The following is a 21,547-nucleotide window of genomic DNA, read 5'->3' as shown; positions in this document are numbered from 1 at the left end:
AAATGAAATCATCTCATGGTGTCCTAACTGACCATTTGCGGGTTTGGGCGACAAGAAAGTTGAAAATATCGACGCTGGTAATGTTCGCAGTATAAGCGTTGATTTTTTTTTTTTTTTTTTTTTAAGCAAGAAAGAAAGAACCGAAGGCCGCAAGCCGTTCCTTCCAAGAAAAAACAAAAACAATACAAAAGAGAGCCAAATTCAAGATCCGTTCGTTTTGAGATGCCTGGACACACTGCGTTTGAAAGGCTGGAGATCATTGGATGTAGGAAATACAGACAAAGGGAGACAGATCCAGAGTTGGCCCGTTGCACAAATAAAGGACTGGGAGTAACGGGTAACTCTTGCACTAGAGAGTTGGAAAGAAATGGAATGAGAATTTATTGCTAGACGGGTGCTTCAGTGCTTCAATTTAGCTGCAAATAAGGAAAATAATGAACAGGTTTTCAGACGCTACGAGAAGATGAAATCTTCAATGTTGTAATTTCATTATTTATGGCAAAAACGAAGCATATTTTTGAAGTACCTGCATACAGTTATTTTTGAAGCACTTAATATTATATCAAAGCTATTTTCAGGCAAAATTTTTCTGTTTTAAGAGAGATTTGTGCTAATACGGCTAAAATTATCAATGTTGATATTTTAAACTTCCTTGTACCCTGAAACTCGAAGCCAATTAAAATGATGTTACTGAACTGAGGAAGTTAGCCAGGTCACCAGAAGGACTTGCTATACTGTATATCTTTATTTCCTTTAGCCCCAGATGCTTTTCTTCAGCTAACGAGAGATTTTACCTTCAGGAAAATCCATTCCATACGAGAGGCCTTTCTCGAACTGAATAACATCGTCTGGAGTAACAAGATAATCTAAGTACCGGTATATGTCACAGGTTTCAGTGGTTTCAGGTGGAATGTGGGTTGTGAACTCTAATTTGGGATGTAAAATGAAATAATATGCTAAGTTAACCTCTCCCTACGTGTCAAGTGGGGTTGGTGGAGGATTAGTGCCCGTCCCTGTAAAACAATTAACTCTAAGCCCTTGGCCACCCCGTTTGGGATACATGGCGTCTGGCAATGAATCAATGAATCTATTGGTTGCCAAATGGGATGCCAAGTTGTCGATGGGATGCCAGGTTACCTATGCTATGCCACGTGGAATCTCAAGCTATCCATGGAATGTCAGGTGGTATGCCATGTAATGTATAGGATGCCAAAAGGAGTGTCGAGTAATCTATGGGATGTCAAGGGGGATGTCAAGTTATCTATGGGATGTCAAGTGGGATGCCAAGTGATGTATGGGATGCGAAGTTATGCACGTGATGCCAAACAGGATGTGGAAAGTGATGTTGGTGCAGCTTTCACTATGACTATCAGCATACGAACCTGATTCTGCATTGTGAAGTTATCTGCGGGATCTGAGGTGAAATTTAAGGGCTGGAAACTGAAGATGAATTTATGATGCGAGGTGGAACATAAATTTACTTTCTTACATAGGTGGTTGTTTAGAGAATGACGCCCCCATGTCACAGATAATTTACACTAACGCACTGACATTTTACGAGCATCCCTTCACTCTCTCCCTGTTCCTTGAAAGATGGATTGTATACTGTAGTGGAAGTACAATTTCAGTCTGCAGTCCACTGGGGTCACATTCAGATGAGCTTAGTGATATGTAAACACCACCAAAACAAGAACAACAACATTGAGGACAGTTTTATTCAGCTTAGAAGACGCTTTTCAAACTAGATGACTTAGACAGAAGCTTGGTTAACCCTTCACCACTAGAGATTATCTTTAAGGTGAACAGAAGCAGCTGCTGGTGGCCTGAGTAAATGTCATCGGATTAAAAGGGTCAGTCTCTTCAGTTAGTTGGCTCTTAATTTCTTCAGGCTACCCCCTGTTTTATTCAACACAGGAGAGGTCCCTGGCAGTGAAGAATTTAATGAGGACTAAACTCCTTAAATATGAAAATCTCTTCTGGAATGAATAAAATCTTCTGGAGAAAGAACATGAAATAAGAAGTCACAGTTGTGAAGGGATTCAACTGGACTGTGATTCTGCCCTTGTTAACCCCTTTCTTACTCAAAACCCTGAGTTAAAATAAAGACCCTTCCTGAGTTGAATAAAGACCCTTCCTGAGTTAAAGACCCTTCCTGAGTTGAATACAGACCCTTCCTGAGTTGAATAAAGACCCTTCCTGAGTTGAATAGACCCTTCCTGAGTTGAATAAAGACCCTTCCTGAGTTGAATAAAGACCCTTCCTGAGTTGAATAAAGACCTTTCCTGTGTTAAAGACCCTTCCTGAGTTGAATAAAGACCTTTCCTGTGTTAAAGACCCATCCTGAGTTGAATAAAGACCTTTCCTGAGTTAAATAAAACCATCCGGTGGTTGCTGGATAAAAAGGTCACCCGACTGAAGTGGTGAAAGTAGAACGTGAACCTGAAGCCCAGCAGTGAACTAAAACAGAGGTGAAAATTTACACATGATTCACTTCCGCCAGGCCGGAGGAATTACTGGGTTCTTCTCTGTAATTCACGTATGGCATATCGGGTTGAATTTAGCAAGTGATACAGCACAGGTATGTAATTAAACTGACACACTCATGGTTGAAGGGGTTAATGGGTCAAGTGATATATGCCACTTGAGGTTAAATCTAGGAAAGGAAGTGGATTACAGCGCTTGCAACTGCGTGAGTACAGCAGCTTACCAAGTGAGCCATTTAGGTTGGTGGAGGATTAGTGCCCCTCCCTGTAAAAACAATTAACTCTAAGCCCTTGTCCACCCCGTTTGGGATACATGGCGTCTGGCAATGACTGAATGAATGAAAGTGGATTACAACACAACCTAACCGACACACTCCTAGGCGAAAACAGCACTGAGCTTTCCGTCTTTAAAGTTAGAAATGATAGAATTATTGAATCGTCCATCCTCATGTTTTGTATACAGAATGTGAAGCTGAATTAAGGATGTGTAAAGGAATATACTGTGTAAATGGTAACTCACCGACACACTCCTGGTCGTAGGGGTTATTGGGTTCGCCGTCGTTCCAGTTGAAGTAAGGGGCTGGGGAGTCGTCCATCCAGGCCAGCCCGTCTATGGTGTTCTTCAGACCCAGCCACAGAGACGTCTGACTCAGGTGCTGCTGCGAGACGTAGGCTGGGCAGGGGTGAAAGCACGTAGGATAAGCATTCCAACTGTGAGCAGCATCAAGTACACTACATGGGGAGACTATCCGTTACCAGGCACCATATATAAGGCAATATGTAGCCTCAGCACAGAAAGTATATAGGATAAATATTACCAAAACACTTATGCCTGGTGTCCCAAAAAGGTTAATCTTGGGCCATTTTTTTAGACCAGATATTCATTCTAAGATCTTTAGTGGAAAAGTTTCTAGGGAAGGGAAAGAAGTTGTATGCGGCCTTCATGGATTTGGAGAAAGTATATGACAGGGTGGATAGACAAGGATTGTGGAAAGTATTAAGAATTGGTGAAGGCCGTGAAGAGTATGTATTATGGTGCTAAGGCTGCAGTGTGTGTGGATAGTGAACTGAGTGAATTTTTCTACTTGAAGATTGGATTGAAATAAGGATGTATCATGTCTCCATGGTTGTTCAATCTGTATATGGATGAGGTTATAAAAAGAGATACAAGGTAGGGTAGTGGATGTTGGAGCAGCCCTAGTGAGAGAGGGCAGTGTTTGGAAACTCCCTGTACTGTTGTTTGCTGATGATACTGTGTTGTTAAGTAACGACGAAGGGGAGCTGCAAGGCTTGGTGGATGAGTCTGGGAGAGTGTGTAAGAAATGGAATCTAAAGGTCAATGTAGGGAAGAGTAAAGGTATGGTCTTTGAGAGAAGTGAAGTCAGTGAATGTACAGTGAGGTTGGATGAGGAGGAAATGGAAAATGTGAGTCCATTTAAGTACTTGGGTAGTGTGATGAGTAAGGATGGAAGTTTAGAGGGTGAAGTGCTTGCAAGGGTGCAACAGGGAAGGAAGGTTGCTAGTTCCTTGAAAGCAGTGATAAGAAGCATGGAAGTGAGCATGGAAGTGAAAAAGCTACATGACAGTATTTGTGATACCAACTCTAACGTATGGAAGTGAAGCTTGGATCTTGTTGGAAGGACACAAGTCAAGAGTGAGAGCAGTGGAAATAGAGTTTCCGTATTTGAGAGGTGCATGTGGAGTCACATGGAGAGACAGACTGACAAACGAGGAAGTGAAGGAGCGTTGTGGTGTGGATGTGCATGTGATAGGAAGCGTTAAGAGAAACACACTGAGGTGGTTTGGCCATGTGGAGAGGATGAAGAATGGGAGACTGACGAGGAGAGTGTATGTGAGTGAGGTGGTGGGGGGGAGTGGGAGGGGGAGGCCAAGGATGAGATGAAGGGATGGAGTGGAGAGGTATATGAGAGACGGGGGTGTGAGCTGGGAGCAGGGCAATGAAATGGCGGGGGACAGGGTGACATGGAGGCGATTTGTTTGTGGCCATCCCTTACTGGATTAAGGCGTCTGGCAATAGATAGATAGACACACATACATTAGTTGGCATCATCGTGCTGAGTCAACGACGGTTTACCCTTGACACACATCAAGTACATTGAGGTACAGTTAATTACTATAGTTTTTTTGCACTTCCTCAGGAGACTCTCATTAATATATTTTGTATGCAATGTACTGATATGACTTTAGAGCTTTGTTGAAATTGGTTAGTCTTTATATCAACATCATCATCATCATCATTACAGTGATTTGTCTTTCCCACCAAAGACTGGAGTGAGGTAGGGTTCTGAGAGCAAGAAACGACAGAGGGTGTAATAATCAGCTGGATGCCGAGTGAAATGGACGGAACATTCACTCATCATTCAAGCCCCCGGAATCCTGACTCCACATAACAGATACAACCACCCGTACATTTTATCTTTACATACCTGTTTCACAGTGTCTATCACAGGCAGTCCGATGCTTATTATGCTCTAACAGGATGTCAACTCATTACCATGTTCTCCTTCGTGCATAAATAATAGGCTCGATCCCTGTCAGCATCCCAGTGTCATCAGCTTTCATGTATTGGTTTCTCACACACTCATTCACATTATCCATCCACGTACATCTTGACCTACCATGCCCTTCTGAGTGTAACTACATTCCTGCAATTCCATTCATTATTTTAATTGTCCATAAATGTAAAATTCCATTAGTCTGGATCAGAAAGCTCTTGCAAGGAAAAGCTAGCACCCCAAAACATGTATATTATTTTGTTTGAATGAAACCTATTCAAAACTGAGTTGATCCATTTGTGTCAAAATGCCTAGTCCATCCATCCATCCATCCATCATCCAATCCTACGTTGCCCCATGAGGAGCGCAGGAGCCCGGGGATAGGCAGTTGGTCCCGACACTAAAGATGAGAGTGACCAGCCTCACTCATCCCTGAGTGGCATTATATGAGCAATCAACCCCAACCATCCCTTGGATATAAACCTTCACCGGCTCAATCCGATTGGAGCGCAATAATTACCCACTAAACCACCAGGTGCCAAAATTTGGTTATATGGTTACCACCCAGCGTAGTAAATGGTTTCCTGGTGTACAGGAAACCATTTGGCTTGTCACTCAGTGTAGAGTCACCAACAGGCAGAAGGAAAAGGAAAGAATGAAGGAAAGACAGAAGAGGGAGTGTAAAGTCACCCGTAGGCAGAAGGACGAGGAAAGAATGAAGGAAAGACACAAGTGGATGGAAGGAAAGAAGGATGGAGGAGAGGAAAGGGTAGACATCCGACAGCAGCACTACATCGAGTGAGTGAATGGTGAGCGCCCCCACCTACCTAGTAAATATGAAAATCTAAAAAAAATTGACTGCAGCCAAACTAGGTGACTTAAATAATTATACGAATCAAAATATATAATCACGTGCGACATGTAAAAAAAATTGTATATTTTTAACTGGAATTCACAGCTTGAGTTATTATACATTTTAGTGGAATGCACACAGTCAGTACGTCACTGGCACGTCTGTTGCTCTAAACTACTATGGCGAGATTTGTTACTGATGATTACCCAACATAATCTTATTTCCTTCTAATAATGTTTCGAGATGGTGTCTGGAAATTACAACCCATTTGAATATTGTCAATAGGTTTAGTAACAGCTGATTAGGTCTCGAAATGGTTCTGGGACGGTGTATATGAGCCACTGACGTCAGATGCACAGGTTTGGTCTAGGTGCCCGCTCTCTGACAGTGCAAATGTAAATACGCAACACACTGGACCATGATTTTTTTTTTTTATGCGAGGAAGAAGGAACCAAAGGCCATGAGCCCGCAGTAACAGTTCCCTCCAAGAGAAAAACAAAATACAATAGAGAGCCAAATTCAAGATCCGATCATTTTGAGATGCCTGGACACACTGTTTGAAAGACTGGAGATCATAGGCAGCAGGAAATACAGACAGAGGGAGACAGTTCCAGAGCTGACTTGTTTACGAAGGTTTGAAGATGTGGACAAAGTTTGGTTTTAAGACTGTTATGCACTAGAGAGGACAGTGTTCCTGAGGTGGGTATAAAAGAATCATATACCAGTTGTACAGGGCATGTCTGGTCCTAAAAAAATATATATGTCACTGAAAGCATGATATACAGTATGGCATATTTTTGGATCCTTGACTTCTGACCCTCTAAAAAACAAAATACAAATATATGCACTAATTTTGGCGTTAATTATTACTCACTAAAGATGAAGGTTTGTTCCTGCAGTGAGTAAATGGACACCAGGTCAGGCTGGGCAGTGTCTGAGGGCAGCTCGTGGCAATGGAGGCGGGCGTCAGCGAGGGTCAGTTCCTCCAGCACCAGATAGTAACATTCCCCTGTGTCTGGGTTCTCCTTCCACCCCTCCCCACACGCTGAGGCTGGTGCACAGAGATAGGTGGATAGATATATATGCAAACAGATGGACAGACAGACTGATAGATAAGAGAGACTGAAGTTAAATATTTCTCCGTGTAGCTCATCGCACTGGCTGTGGCGGGTGCTTTTGACCGACACATGACAGATACTCTGACTGACTGACTGATAAACAGACAGAGACGACAAGGGAAACAAATATATATATATATATATATATATATATATATATATATATATATATATATAGAGAGAGAGAGAGAGAGAGAGAGAGAGAGAGAGAGAGAGAGAGAGAGAGAGAGAGAGAGAGAGAGAGAGTATACTCGTAAGTAGGTACTTAGTAATATACATGGAAGTATGCATAGTTAGGTGTATTACACTTCACCGCTACATGACATGTACTGCGACACACACACACACACACACACACACACACAGTCTGTATTAGTTAACAAATGGTGAGGAATGTATGAATATGAGTTTAGTACCGTAATTAAACTAAGAAGCAGTTAATGTTTGTGCCGATGTAACAGTGTACAGTTAGCTCAATGTCCCTGGCACTGTCCTGCCTTCCTACACTCTTTTCTTCACTTCACACACACACACACACACACACACACACACACACACACACACACACACATATATATATATATATATATATATATATATATATATATATATATATATAGATATATTCGTACATATAAAATGAGGCTCCTAGTCTATACAAACATGTGAGTCAGCAGTCACAGGCCCTCCAGGCCAAACTATATGTAAAACAGCAGCATTACCACTGCAGCGGGGCGGAAGACTTATTTGCCTGACTGGACATACAGCTCTTGAGCATGTCATTGTAATTCAGTGTACTGCTGAACTTCAAGCAGGGAAACTCATAAATCAAGATATGTTCGATTCCTACCAAGCAGACGAATGGTACACTCACAGCCAGGCATGCCATTGGTGGTGATGCATCCGTTGCATACAGGTGCATGTGAACTCTTTTGTTACAATGGCATCATTTATTTTATACTCCTGTGGTGTCCAGGCGGTATTAACTAACCTAGGAGACATCTCTGATTCGGAGGGGACAGACATGGCCTTCAACAACCCATTTATTACTTGGGGTTCTTCCTAAACTCAGTAAAATCATCTAACACCAGCAACAATAAGATAAAAAAAAAAAACACCAATTTGACGTATTTCAGGTGTAGTAAGGAAAATAAATCGCAGTAGGAAGAGATGTTGTGATATCTCTTATGGCAGTCAGACTATGCATCAATTCAAGCTTAAACTCATTTTCCAGGAAGTGTGGTGGTGGTGGTGGTGCATCCGTTACATAAAAGAGAATATTGTGCCATGTCAAGGAAAATGTGTCACTGAGAATGCGTCACTGTGAAGGCACCTAAGCACACCATAACACTGCTCATTGTAATATCAGTCACGCAGGGAATAGGTGGATGCTTCCTTCTTGCACACATCTATCTATCTCTATTCCCAGACACTTCAATCCCGTTCGGGGTGGCCATAAACAAATCGCCTCCACGTCGCTGTCCCCCGCCATTTCACTGCCCCGCTCCCAACCCACACCTCTCTCTCATATACCTCTCCACCCCATCCCTCCATCTCACACATACACATACAAGTAGATATTAAGAAGCACTAGCAAAAATAAATCACCAAGGAACAGGCACTATGAAGTGACTTATGCCTGCGGGAATTCCTATGAACTCACAGTCAGGCAGGGCGGTAGTGGTGGTGATGACGTCCAGGGGGTAGGATGAGGCCTTCCTCTTGCACACAAAGCACTGTTCCACCTCACACTCGGTGTCTCTCCACAGGCCAGTGATGCGGTCCATCTCCACGCAGTTCTTGTCACCTCCGCTGGGCTCCCCTGTAGGTGACGTCTTAATTAGCTTTACTCTCGCCACCTCCACGATATTTTACTTAGCATCGGAGAGAACTGTGGTAGTGATGGACTGAGACGCCTATAGCTATACTAAGCTGATTCTTACCCAGCTGACGAACTGTTGGAGCGAATGAGTTATTGAAGGTTATAGTCACAGCTTTATATAGGTTGTTCTAGATACTGCGAGGTTACTCTATCTGTCTATAACTAGATGCCTTAATCTCGTAAATGGTGGCCACAAACAAATCACCTCCATGTCACCCTGTCTACCATATGGCTACCCTTAGTCCAACTCACACCCTCTCTCTCTCTCTTTTTTTTCTTCGTTCCATCCCTCCATCTCATCTTCCTCTCACCGTAAACTCTTCTGGTCAGCCGCTTACTCTCCATCCCATCCACATGGCCAAACCATCTCACAGTATTTCTCTTAATGCTTTCAGTCACATCCATCTAAATACCACAACGCTGCTTTATTCAGGAAAGGAAAATACCATCATACCGAAGGAATGAAAGTTACATCTTATTAATTCTTCCTGCTTCCAGATTCCAGACCCCTCCCACATCGCTATCATCATCATCATCATCATCAGTCATTGCAAGTCCACTGCTGAACAAAGGCCTCCCCCAACCTTCTCCAAGAATTCCTCGACGGAGACAATCTCTGCCACGGTTTTCCTGCAAATTTCTCCATCTTATTTCTCCACCTCCTGTCTAGCCTTTTTCTGCCACTCTTACAGTATCTTGGCTGTCAGTCAGCCTCTTGTTCCATCAGTTATCCCTTATTCTTGCTACATGACCTGCCCATCTCCGTTTCTGTTCTTCACAGAGTATATATATTTTGTTCCTGCTAACTCCGGATTATATCTTCTTCTTTCACTACGAGGAAGTCACAGTTATTATGCTCGTTATCTTCAAATCTGTTCAGCAAAGACAACCACTACTGGCCTCTCATAGTGAAGGGGTTAATGAAGACTATATCAAGCCCATTCACTACAATGATGCTAAACTGACTCCTTGCTATTGTTACAGGATTTAACTTAGATACAGACTCATTCACGGAGGTAAGGACAATTATATCGAACGTTACTAGTTTAAGATTAGATAAAACGTCTGTAAAAAAAGACTGAAATAATAGATGCCATTGTAGTGAAGAGTTTAATGGCTGAATTGTGCTGCGGCATCTAACCCCTTCACCCCTAAGAAATCTTTATAACAATTCTTGCAAACACCCAGCAACGTTACCTGCCTAAGATAATAAGTTCTGGGAAGAAATAGTTTAACCTCTCAGCCGGCAAATTAAGTAAAATTGTGTGTAGGTGGTATGAATATTTAGTAATGACGCCATAGTAGTCAAAGTGCTAATGGTGGGACATCTGTCAGCTGAAGTTAATCACCTGTTATTGTTGGAAATAATGTACTGTGTCCAAAACATATTAATGTGTGTCTATAACGTACTACAGTGTGTCCATAACGTACTAAGGTGTGTCCAAAACATACTACAATGTGTCCATAACGTACTAAAGTGTGTCCATAACGTACTAAGGTGTGTCCATAACGTACTAGGGTGTGTCCAAAACGTACTACAATGTGTCCATAACGTACTAAGGTGTGTCCATAACGTACTACAATGTGTCCATAATGTACTAAGGTGTGCCCATAACGTACTAAGGTGTGTCCATAACAACGTACTAAGGTGTGTCCATAACGTACTAAGGTGTCTGTAACACACTAAGGCATGTCCATAACGTACTAAGGTGTCTATAACATACTAAGGTGTCTATAACATACTAAGGTGTCCATAATGTACTACGGTGTCCATAATGTACTACGGTGTCCATAACGTACTAAGGTGTCTGTAACACAATAAGGCATGTCCATAACGTACTAAGGTGTGTCCATAACAACGTACTAAGGTGTGTCCATAACGTACTAAGGTGTGTCCATAACGTACTAAGGTGTGTCCATAATGTACTAAGGTGTGTCCATGACATACTAAGGTGTCTGTAACATACTAAGGTGTCCATAATGTACTAAGGTGTGTCCGTAACTAAAGGGTCAATGAAGTCAGTTTTTATTTCTTTGCCTGGATAACTGTCAGCTGAACAAAATCTTATATTATTAGCCTACGGGAGAATCTACCTTCGAACACACCAGTAGTAATGTAAGTGATTGCAGTCCAGCGTTCAACTGAATGTTAACCAAGCAGACTTAAGGCTGAAGCTGCCTTTCTCCTGCAGTCCACTCTCTTTTGGAGGATGTGCAGGGAGCCAAGGGACGTGTGTATAACCGGGCAGCAGAGCCGTCCGTTATACTGGTGTCACTACATGAAGGCATCTCTTTCTGGTACCGAGCATCGCAGTGGAATAGGTAATTATAAGAGAGTAAAGGCTACAAATTATCTTACCCCATGAACTGAAGGTCTACTCTTAGCTGAATAAACACTGTACAGTAGATATCAAGTTTAACATAAAACTGACGTCCTCACCCAGATCATTTTTAAAATCGTCTTTTTTACCTCTCATACAAGCAAACAGTTTAATTCAACTAAGGAGACCTCTCAAATCGGTGGGACTTGCTCCTTCACGATAGGCGGTCCTGTTAAGCTGAATAAAACCGTTTGGTGGTGAGAAAAATACATTAAAAAATCACCATACTGAAGAGGTCATGCAAAGATTGAGTTCACCGTGGCATAAACAACAATACAATATATAAATGGTTGCAGTTGAATGCTACTACACTCAAAAATTAACATCATACTCTCTCTGACCATGGAGAGTACGTAACACTTCCTTCCCGATTAATTCTGTGCATGCGCCCTAAAGTACAGTACTGCTTCTCATATCATCACTTTTTTTAAAATATGGGCACAACTTGCATCAGTACTGTGCAAGAGAATATTAACAGTTTCACTTCCAGCTGAATAATTTCGCTAAGGAATTATCGCCATATGGGGAACGTTGCATATCAGGGGCATGCAAGTGTTTCGACCTGACTTGACTTCCATCGGTTGTGGAAGTGAAGGTATCCAAGTCGCATCTATTCCCGTCGTCACTCTCCGGTAAACAGCTTTTCCAGATGTGTGGTTTGAAGAAATAAAAGCACTGACTGCAAGACGAAGAATACACATTATCTAGTGTTAGCTGGAAAATAATACAAGAGTTCTGCTAATCATTCACTGTGTTACTGTACTGTCTTGGAGAATGGAGTCCAGCCTTTATGACAGTTGTAGTAGAAAAATTTCTGCACAATGGTAGGCACCCCCTGGGCCAGGTTCAAGCAGTGTGGGACCCCTAAAGGTCGTCTCACACAGAAGCTCCATCTCCTGGGTGTCCTACTCACAACCGTTTGCCAGGGACAGTTTTTACTATAGGTCGTAAGCTATCACCTTTTATTATCGCCAACGGCCTTACCACGTTGAGTACACCGCTTCCCGTCTGATCAGCGAAGTTAAGCAACGTTGGGTCTGGTTAGTACTCGGATGGGTGACCGCCTGGGAACACCAGATGCTGTTGGCATCCCTACGTGTCAAGTGGGGTTGGTGGAGGATTAGTGCCCCTCCCTGTAAAACAATTAACTCTAAGCCCTTTTCCACCCCGTTTGGGATACATGGCGTCTGGCAATGAATGAATGAATCTCCAATCCTTTATTCCATTCAGGACAAGTGCGTCGATTTAGACTCGGTAATACGGAACGACTGTCCTCAGCTGTAGGGAAACTTTGAAATCTACAACTGTTTAATATCGTTGTAGCGTGACTAAAAACAATACGTCACTGGAATAAAGTCTTAATATCATCTACACAGGTGGCATGAATATCACACGGTACCTCATGCTGGTATACAGTGCAATGATTGGAAAGAGATGTTAACAAAGGAGAATAAACTCAGACAATTACCAGCTTAGTGATGTGGAGAGGATGGAGGGTGAAAGACTGACGAAGAGAGTGTATGTGAGTGAGGTGGAGGGGGGAAGAGGGAGGGGGAGGCCGAGGATGAGATGGAGGGATGGGGTGGAGAGGTATATGAGAGAGGGGGGTGTGAGTTGGGAGCAGGGCAGTGAAATGGCGGGGGACAGGACGACGTGGAGGCGATTTGTTTGTGGCCACCCCAAACGGGATTAAGGCGTCTGGCAATAGATAGATAGATAGATACATCAATGTTCATCAATAATTACTTTACAGGTGACAGAGAGAGAGAGAGAGAGAGAGAGAGAGAGACTTACCTTCTTCCCAGTCAGTGATCAGCACGCTGCTGCCATCACTCCACACAAAGTTATTCTCCTCAGCCCGGTCATTGAGTCCCAGCCAAGAGTCTCCATAGAGGAAAACTGCAAGAGACAACATTAGTCTTTAGTATCACACACGTTCACTCCAACAGACGGCATCCACCTCTACGAAAACGTGGCTGAAATTTCCCCGATTCCCCTATCTAAAATTACTTTAATCATGGCAAATGTTTCGGAGAGCCTCGGAGGACCCAGTACCTGCCCAGGGTCCCAATCAAACGGGTAGACTAGCATGGCCATATGGAATGTGAGCGGCGTGAATGAGGAGAGCAAGAGGTGGGGAATGCGTTCAAGAGTGCGAGACATGCCGTGATGGCATTGTGTGAAACAAAGGTGTGAAGCGGAGGAGTGGAAGGGTGTGAAATGTGTAAGACTGGGCATGAATGGGCGAGGAAGATGCAAGGAAGGAGATGCTTTGCTGATGAATGAGATGTGGCAGAGTGGAATGGAAGATTACAAATGTGTCAGCTCGAGGTGTGTGTGTGTGTGTATATATATATATATATATATATATATATATATATATATATATATATCAAGTTCAAGTTTGAGAAGGTGAAAGTGGCAAAGAATGACTCAGTCAAGGAATACGTTGAGAAGGTTGGGAAGGCCGTTGTTCAACAGTGGACGCAAGTGCTGAAGATAATTATATATATATATATATATATATATATATATATATATATTAAGGGTATAGTTATGGGTGTGAGCTGGAAATATTGCCTTGGAAAAACTACCAAAACCCTTTATAAAATGTGTCACAGAAGGAAAAGTCCCACCAGCCTGGAAAATGCAATAATAAACATAATATATAAGAAAGTAGTCTTATTAACTTGTTGTCAGTTATATCCAAATTATTGACAAGGATCGTCACCATTTGAATTTCAGATGTGCCAGGCTCTAACTAAACGAAGGAACAAGCAGGCTTTCTAAGTGGATAGTCAGTCAGCAACCACAAACATACAATAAATTAAATAACTGTAAAGACAATAAGCACAGGAAATCTTTATGTATGGCATTCACTGATTACAAAAATACCTTTGATTCAGTAGAAGCAACAGCGTTATTGAGTGCATTTCGTAAACAAAGTGCAGATGAAAACTACTGCAGAATATTGTTCGACATATACAGAGACGGAAAAGTGACCATAAAGCGCCAAACAGACAATGAATATATCTAAACACACACACACACACACACACACACACACACACACACACACAAAATAACACATGGCAAATATACATTTTAAAAAAAGATGAGTATCTGAGTAACCTCGGGTTCGCAGTTATCGTTCTCTTTAGTGAGTCAAGTGGACGACTGCAACAGTTGATAAGAGACTGAAACAACTGAAGATGAATACCAAAAAGACTAAAGTTATATTTTATACTCAAGCTCATATTGAGGAAACAAGAATCCAAAATAAAGGTTTCATATTAGTTGAATTTGTATACCTCAGGCAATTTACACAGACTAAACCGTGATTCAAACCTGAAATTAGTAGACACATAGAGCTGAGCTGACACACATTTGGTAGAGAGCAGTTCATTAAAGGGTACTTTACCTTTGAGTTAAAGTGGAAAACTTTCAACCCGTGTGTTCTTCCTGTAATGACTTGCAGCTCCGAGACATGGCCAATGACTGAACCACTGGAAAGAGTGTTAAGAAATGCCCAGAGAGATATGGAAAGATCGATGTTTGGAGTCACTTTAAGAGATGGAAATGAGTCAGCTTGGATCGAGAAAAGAAATGAGGTTGAAGACATAACAAAATAAAAAAAAAAGGAGGATGATATTTGTAGAAGACACGATGACAGACGGACAAGGTAAGCAACAGACTGGGTAATAGTTGATTTAAAAAGACCAGGAACAAGAACAGCAACTAGGTGGTGCAACGAAATAAAAAATTATATCATGAGGTACAAATCCCAGAAAAAAAAAAGGGCAATCAATGAACACAGAAAATTCGTCAGAGATCTGAGGGTTCTGGAATGGACAAGAAACAGTACAAGACCGAGATAACTGTAAACGTTTGGGAGAGGTCTATCTGAACTAGGAAAGAGTGAACCACGGTACTAGAGATAAAATCAGAGGACTTCAATAATTAAAAACATGGCTGGAAAAATTCGTGTGAAGATAAAGACGACAATGGCCGTTACAATTTCCTGACCATGTATCAAAAACCCAAACACTGAATACATGAGTTTGTGCAAAGTAATATTCTCGGCCTCGCCCCCCCCAAAAAAAAGGACAATGTGTGCAATGTTGGTTATAATTTTTGTAACACAACATCATCAGTTCTAGAGTTTTAAAAAGTTAACTTCTACACGTGGATAAAACCGCTGAAACTAAGTGGATTGCGTTAATACAGTTAGACGGCACCAACGGAATGCGGGAAATATACTGTAGTTGAATGTGCTCGGGTGTGAGGGAACATGACCATAATCAGCCATACGTCGAAGGCTACAAACGACGGAACTGTTAGGGAGATTCACTCCTTCCTAGCACTCTTGGAAGACTACATTTCATTTAGTTGATTTGGTTGTGTCAGCCCTCCTGTCCCTGTATACTTTTGTACTTATCTCCAGTAATGTACTTACAACATATTATTTATTGCGTCACGTTGGTTTGCGAGATGTTCTGAGTTATTCCCTTCCATACATGAATCAGTATTTCTGACTATATAACTATTATTTTGTTGAGAGGTCCTGACCAGCGGCGTGCATAGCAGCACAAGGCTCACTGGGGCGAGAATCCCTGCCCCTCTACACTGGTAGTTGCAAAGTGACCTCTGCAACTGATTCTCTCTCTACTATCGACATCGCTTTCATAAATAACTGGCAAATAAATGAACGTGCTTTAAATTAAACTGTCAAGGAGTAGGCACAAGGAAGCCCTGATGAAAACATGAACATTTTACTGGCATTTACTCCTTCAGTCCAATGATACATTTCTCATTGTATTCTTACTACTACCAGATTATTTTATTCATCTTAGGAAGGGTGCCTATCAGTGGTGGACATGTTGCTAAAGACCACAGCTCCCTCATCCAACTCAAAGTCTCTTGTAAGCTACATAATATCGTCACGGGGAAGCAAAAATTGAATCAAGGAGACCTCATTGGCCTTCAGAACTTAAATGATTATAAACAATTTGCTCTAACCCACAGATGATTCCCAACCCCATTCAGATCAAATGATAGCAAAGTGTTGGCAGAATGCAGGGGCAATATGACTAGCAAGTAAGGTGACTCATTCTTACCTTACGTATCGGAAGTATACGAGTATAATGTCTTTCATTTATATGACAACAAACCGATTGCAGACCACAGTATCGTATATACAAGTGGAGTCCGCCCCCATCCACGCTGGCTGTATCACACCAAATGTTTGCTGATGCGGGTGGTTGCAAGGGGAAGGGGGAGTGTTTTGCATCCTTGTAACCTGTACAAATGACCCCACTGAACGCGGGCAGGCAAAGGCTAGAGTTTTTATGGGTCACGGTGATACAGAACTCCTGCCCGTCCAGAAAGCATTGATTATGGATGAGGTTAATGGACAGACAACAAACCAACTACAGACCAAGAGTCTATCCTTCCTCCATCCATTAAAAGGACTGACATCAGACCCGCTGTAGGCTACGTACTGTACACACAGGCTTCCTTCATTCAGGCTAACAAGAAACCATCAGTAGACAACATACCGGACACAAAGGTCTCCTCTGCCCAGGTAAGGACTGACGCTAGGTCTGCATCATGCCACTGACAATAGCGTCGAGCTTCTGGCCAAGTCTTCTCATTCCAGCCAAAGAAGTAGCAGTGGTGCCAATGTTGATCCCATCCAGTTGGACAGTACCGCATGTCTGAGGAATCAAGAAAACCAGTAAAGGAAAAAATGAATCACCATTCCCGTCATCATCATCATCATCACCATGACCTTTTCTGCCACATCCACAAAGGGCAGTCCATGACAGGGTCATAACTCAGTTACTCACATACCCACTGAGTTACTGTATCTTTTAGAAAGATGGAACTCAGACCTTAAGAGGGGAGGGGAGTGTCAGAAAAAAGTAATTTCACACAGTAGTGCAGTACCACCTGAACCAAGTTTTAGGTAGGGTGGAACCCCCGATGGCTGCCCCACAAGGAGGAGCAGACCCTAGGGGCCCCAGACAACACTGTTATAAAGACATTATTTTTACACACTGACAGACCTCTAGCTACACCTGATCTTAGGCAGCATGGAGTCCATGAAGACTGCTGCCCGAGGGGAGGCGGACTTTGGGGGTCCTTGACATCGTTTTTTCCTAGAAATCGAAGTTTTACAAAGTGCTAGGCCTCCACCCAGACCAAATTGTGGGCAAGGTGGGTCTCATCTGTCTCACAGAGGGAGACGGTCTTCATGGAAGACAACACCTTAATTTTTTTTTTTCACCTAGAACCACGAACTTTGCACAGTGGAAGACCTCCACTTGGACCAAGTATGAGGCAGGATGGGACCCCTGAGGGTCCCTCTAACCCATAAATAATTTTTCTTCCTAAAACACTGAGGGGTGAGGTGCATAAATCAAGTATGCCCTTTGTCTTGTTCCTACCATGATGTGGAGTGACATATGTTTCTAGTAAAAAAAAAAATAAATAAAAAAGTAATTACACTATTAAGTTTATATATATATATATATATATATATATATATATATATATATATATATATATATATATATATATATATATATATATATATATATATAACGTTGGGTCTGGTTAGTACTTGGATGAGTGACCGCCTGGGAACACCAGATGCTGTTGGCATCCCTACGTGTCAAGTGGGGTTGGTGGAGGATTAGTGCCCCTCCCTGTAAAACAATTAACTCTAAGCCCTTGGCCACCCCGTTTGGGATACATGGCGTCTGGCAATGAATGAATGAATGAATATATATATATATATATATATATATATATATATATATATATAAAAGATATCCCAGTGAATAAGTGAATGAAAACATAAACTGAGAAATAAAAATATAAATATATAAACAAACACCTCCATACATCCATCAGGCGATTGACAGAAGACCCTTCTCTGTTTCTTCCTACTTTCTCTATACTCACTTCAGTGCCAAAGGTGGCTGTTGTGTACATGTATGCAACAACATCCCTTGCTCTCGTGATCCTAAACTTGAACATTCTGAATTCTCTACTCTCAGGCCTCGGCCATCCTGTCATTCTCTGACTAAATATATCTGCACTGTTTACTTATCCCCAAATTCCACTATGAAATATTCTTTATCTTATTTGTAAGATGGAACACATCCCATCATTTTCTCAATTCTCTGAAATCTTCATTCTAGGTAATTTCAATATTCATCACCACCTTTGGCTCTCCTCTCCTTTCACTGATCCACCTGGTGAACAAGCCTACATCATTTCTATTCTTCATGACCTTGATCAGCTTATACAGCACCCTACCCATATTCCTGATGGCCTTGGAAAGAGTTCCAACATATTTTACCTCTTCCTAAAAACTAATCCTTCTTCTTTACTGTTAATCTTTTATTCTGTTGGGCTCCTCTGGTCACAACCTTATTACCTTAACCTGTCCTATCGCTCCAGTAAGGCCTGTGGACCCTCCCAAGAAGCGGCGGGTATGGCTCTTTGGAGCTGGTGATTAGAAGGCCCTCAGGCAGTACTTCTTTACTTTTCTGAGAAATGATTATTGCTTCAATGGCCGAGAGCAATCTGAGTGTGCCTCGCACATAACAGAGGTTATTCTCTCGGCCACTACAACCTAATGTCTCCTCAAATAATTCATACAACCAAGAAACACTAACAATTACACTGGCCTCACGTCCCTACTCCTTACTCTCATCATCGTGGTTTACAGCTCCTGTCACAGTTCCAGAATGGAAAAATCTTTTGATATAGTAGTGGGGGAGCTAGGCCCAGGAGAAATATCTTCTAGGCATACTGGCACAGCACTGCCGTTTGGGCTACTTACAACACTTTGTTTTTGGGCCTTGGGGATTATGTTAGCCTCCAGCAAGCACTCTGCAGCTTCTATGTTCTTAGTGCATTTTGGCATCTTCTATAATCACTGGAGCACGAATAATATAAGGAGAATAAAATAGCCATGGCCGGAACTCACAGATTCTTCTTCTTCTTCTTCTTTTATAGAGGGGAGCAGAGCTACCAGCGCCAGAGAAAATATCTTTCAAGAATTGTATCAAATTTCCTTCAAAATCAATAAAAAAATTTCACGGTATGGCAGACAACAGCAACAATCATTATTATACATGCAATTTTTATTATTTCAAGCTCACAGACTCACTGTACATACGACGACAAAATGCATACAAAAATTGCTGCTGTAGTTTTCATTATAAAACGTAATTCTTTAATAAAGGACATGCAAAAGAAGAACATACTCCTGTTACTCCTCATAATATTAAAAGCGGGTTGAAAACTATTATACTCTTACTGTAGGCTAATAAACCCTGAATGCACTGAAGCTTAGATACAAGGTAATAACATCAGAAGCAGGCAAACAAATGTAAACACAAGTAGATCTTCTGTAACTGGCCTAAAACATGCCTTAAAGCTTAATAGTCACTCTACTTACTCATATCTCCGTGATCTACAGTACCTTAGGATTATCATAAATATATATAGAAAGGTATAAAATTACATCAGACATGACCAGAAATACAATAATTAGCTCACGTGCGCGTTTCCGCCGACAGTCGCGCGTCAGTCAGTCAACTGACCGGTGCAGCGGGGCTAGCGGGGTTTTCCGCTACATTGTATATCTAGCAATTGCGGACTTTCGCAGATCACCAAGTACGGTACAACCCCACCTCAGCTTAGTTATAATTATGTTAGAATATTGGAAAAAAAAAAGTCCACAAGCTGAATTTGTAAGATATGAACCAATCCCCACAGTAATAAGGATGTAACAATGTTGGTGTAGGCTGCTACTTTTATACCCAATGTCTACCAAAGCTGGTCACGATCAACTCATTTGTACAGTACGTGGTACGAACCGTACTCTCTCTCTCCTTCGGGGCGTAAATTGGTAAACTTTTACTTTAGTCCCACCCTGCCATATTTTCTCAAGTTTCAGAATGCAATGTTTTACAGTGTTTCTCATGTGAATCTGATAGTCATTTCTGTCGCAAATCACTCGTTTTGCATACCCCCCCCCCCACTGTACCAAGGTTATTGGGGGAATACGACGAAAACGAGTAATTTTCACTGAAAATGACCACCAGAATCACATAACACTAAAACATTGCATTCTGAAACTCCTGAGAAAGAATAATGGGGGACCTGAGGGAAAGCGTGGTTTTGGGTGGGGGAAACACGGAAAATCGAGTGATTTCCGACTGGAACTGGTATCCAAATCAAACGAAGAACACTAAAATCCTTCGGGAAAATAATTTTCAGCTCCTTGAGTTCGTTTCCTAACTGGGGGGCTTTGCTCCCCAGACCCCCCAGCCCTGGCCGTGTTTCCTAATTGGAGGGCTTCGCCCCCCAGACCCCCATTACATTAACCTAACCTAACCTAACCTATCCTAGGGGAATGCTTACCTAGAGATCAGAAACGGTGAATTTGCACTGCACCTTCCCCTTACTCTTCCTACTTTTTTTTCCACCGGCCACAGTACCACTGATGTCTGTCTTCCCGATATTTGCAGGGCAAATCACACTCTTTACACTGCACTGCACTTGGCAAAACCCCGTGTTTTCATAGTAGTTCAATAGATGTTTCGTTATTACTGTGATAGTCCTTGATAATCTGCCAGCAGTCCGTCTTACACCCGATACAAGCTTTGAAATCGACAACACATTCTTCAGCACCGGAGGCCATGACTGTGACTGACTTTCAAACCTCGGGCGTACTTGCGTCACCCACAAACACTTCAAGCTGATTGGCTGGTTTTACTTACGACTGTTGTGATTGGCTGGTATCAAAAGTCCCTCTTCCTTTGCGACGCCTGATTGGCTGTTCTTAAAGCTAACATATACGAAATTACCAGCCGAGTACACTCGAGTCCAGCCGACTTAGACCGAGTGAACACCATGTTGGCTCCTGGATCCTTCAAATAATTAAGAAAAATAACATATATCTCGGAAAGTATTTATTTGCGACGGATGTTTACTGAGAAGAAAATGATGTACTCAATACACCCGACATATAGAGATAAGTCACATTTTCCAGCGACCGGGTGGGATTAAAGTAAAATAATACCCGTAAATTATATAAATTTCAAGATTCGAGAGATTTGCACAACTTTATTTCAAGCTTTCAATCTAAAAACAAATATTTCAAGATTTTGAAAGAAATTTCAAGCACTGGTAGCCCTGAAGGAGAGCTATTGTTTGTAAACATCGTTTATAAGAGAAAACGCAGCCTATAAGAGAGAATGTATAGAAGGGTAACTAAGCAAAGCATTTCCC

General features: G+C 41.9%; 1 protein-coding gene and 1 non-coding gene across 2 annotated transcripts in view; one reads left to right on the top strand and one right to left on the bottom strand.

Moving 5' to 3' along the window:
* The window catches only part of LOC145409809 (uncharacterized), a 116,968-nt gene that overhangs the window by 81,396 nt on the left and 14,025 nt on the right, over positions 1–21,547 (bottom strand). Inside the window, exons 10-14 of the mRNA XM_080280115.1 lie at positions 16,792–16,950; positions 13,028–13,132; positions 8,634–8,792; positions 6,727–6,903; positions 3,004–3,156 (exon numbers count right to left, since the gene is read on the bottom strand). Coding sequence (XP_080136241.1) covers positions 3,004–3,156; positions 6,727–6,903; positions 8,634–8,792; positions 13,028–13,132; positions 16,792–16,950 — 753 coding nt within the window. The remainder of the gene's footprint in view (positions 1–3,003; positions 3,157–6,726; positions 6,904–8,633; positions 8,793–13,027; positions 13,133–16,791; positions 16,951–21,547) is intronic.
* On the top strand, positions 12,204–12,322 carry LOC145409965 (5S ribosomal RNA). The gene has a single exon (XR_013899192.1). It is a non-coding gene; the product is annotated as a 5S ribosomal RNA (ribosomal RNA).

This window comes from Coenobita brevimanus, chromosome 83, assembly GCF_032717465.1.
Source record: "Coenobita brevimanus isolate Jiangsu-jjx chromosome 83, ASM3271746v2, whole genome shotgun sequence".
Classification (NCBI taxonomy): domain Eukaryota; kingdom Metazoa; phylum Arthropoda; class Malacostraca; order Decapoda; family Coenobitidae; genus Coenobita; species Coenobita brevimanus.
Note: the sequence above shows the minus strand (reverse complement) of the source record. Positions and strands in the feature narration are given on the sequence as shown.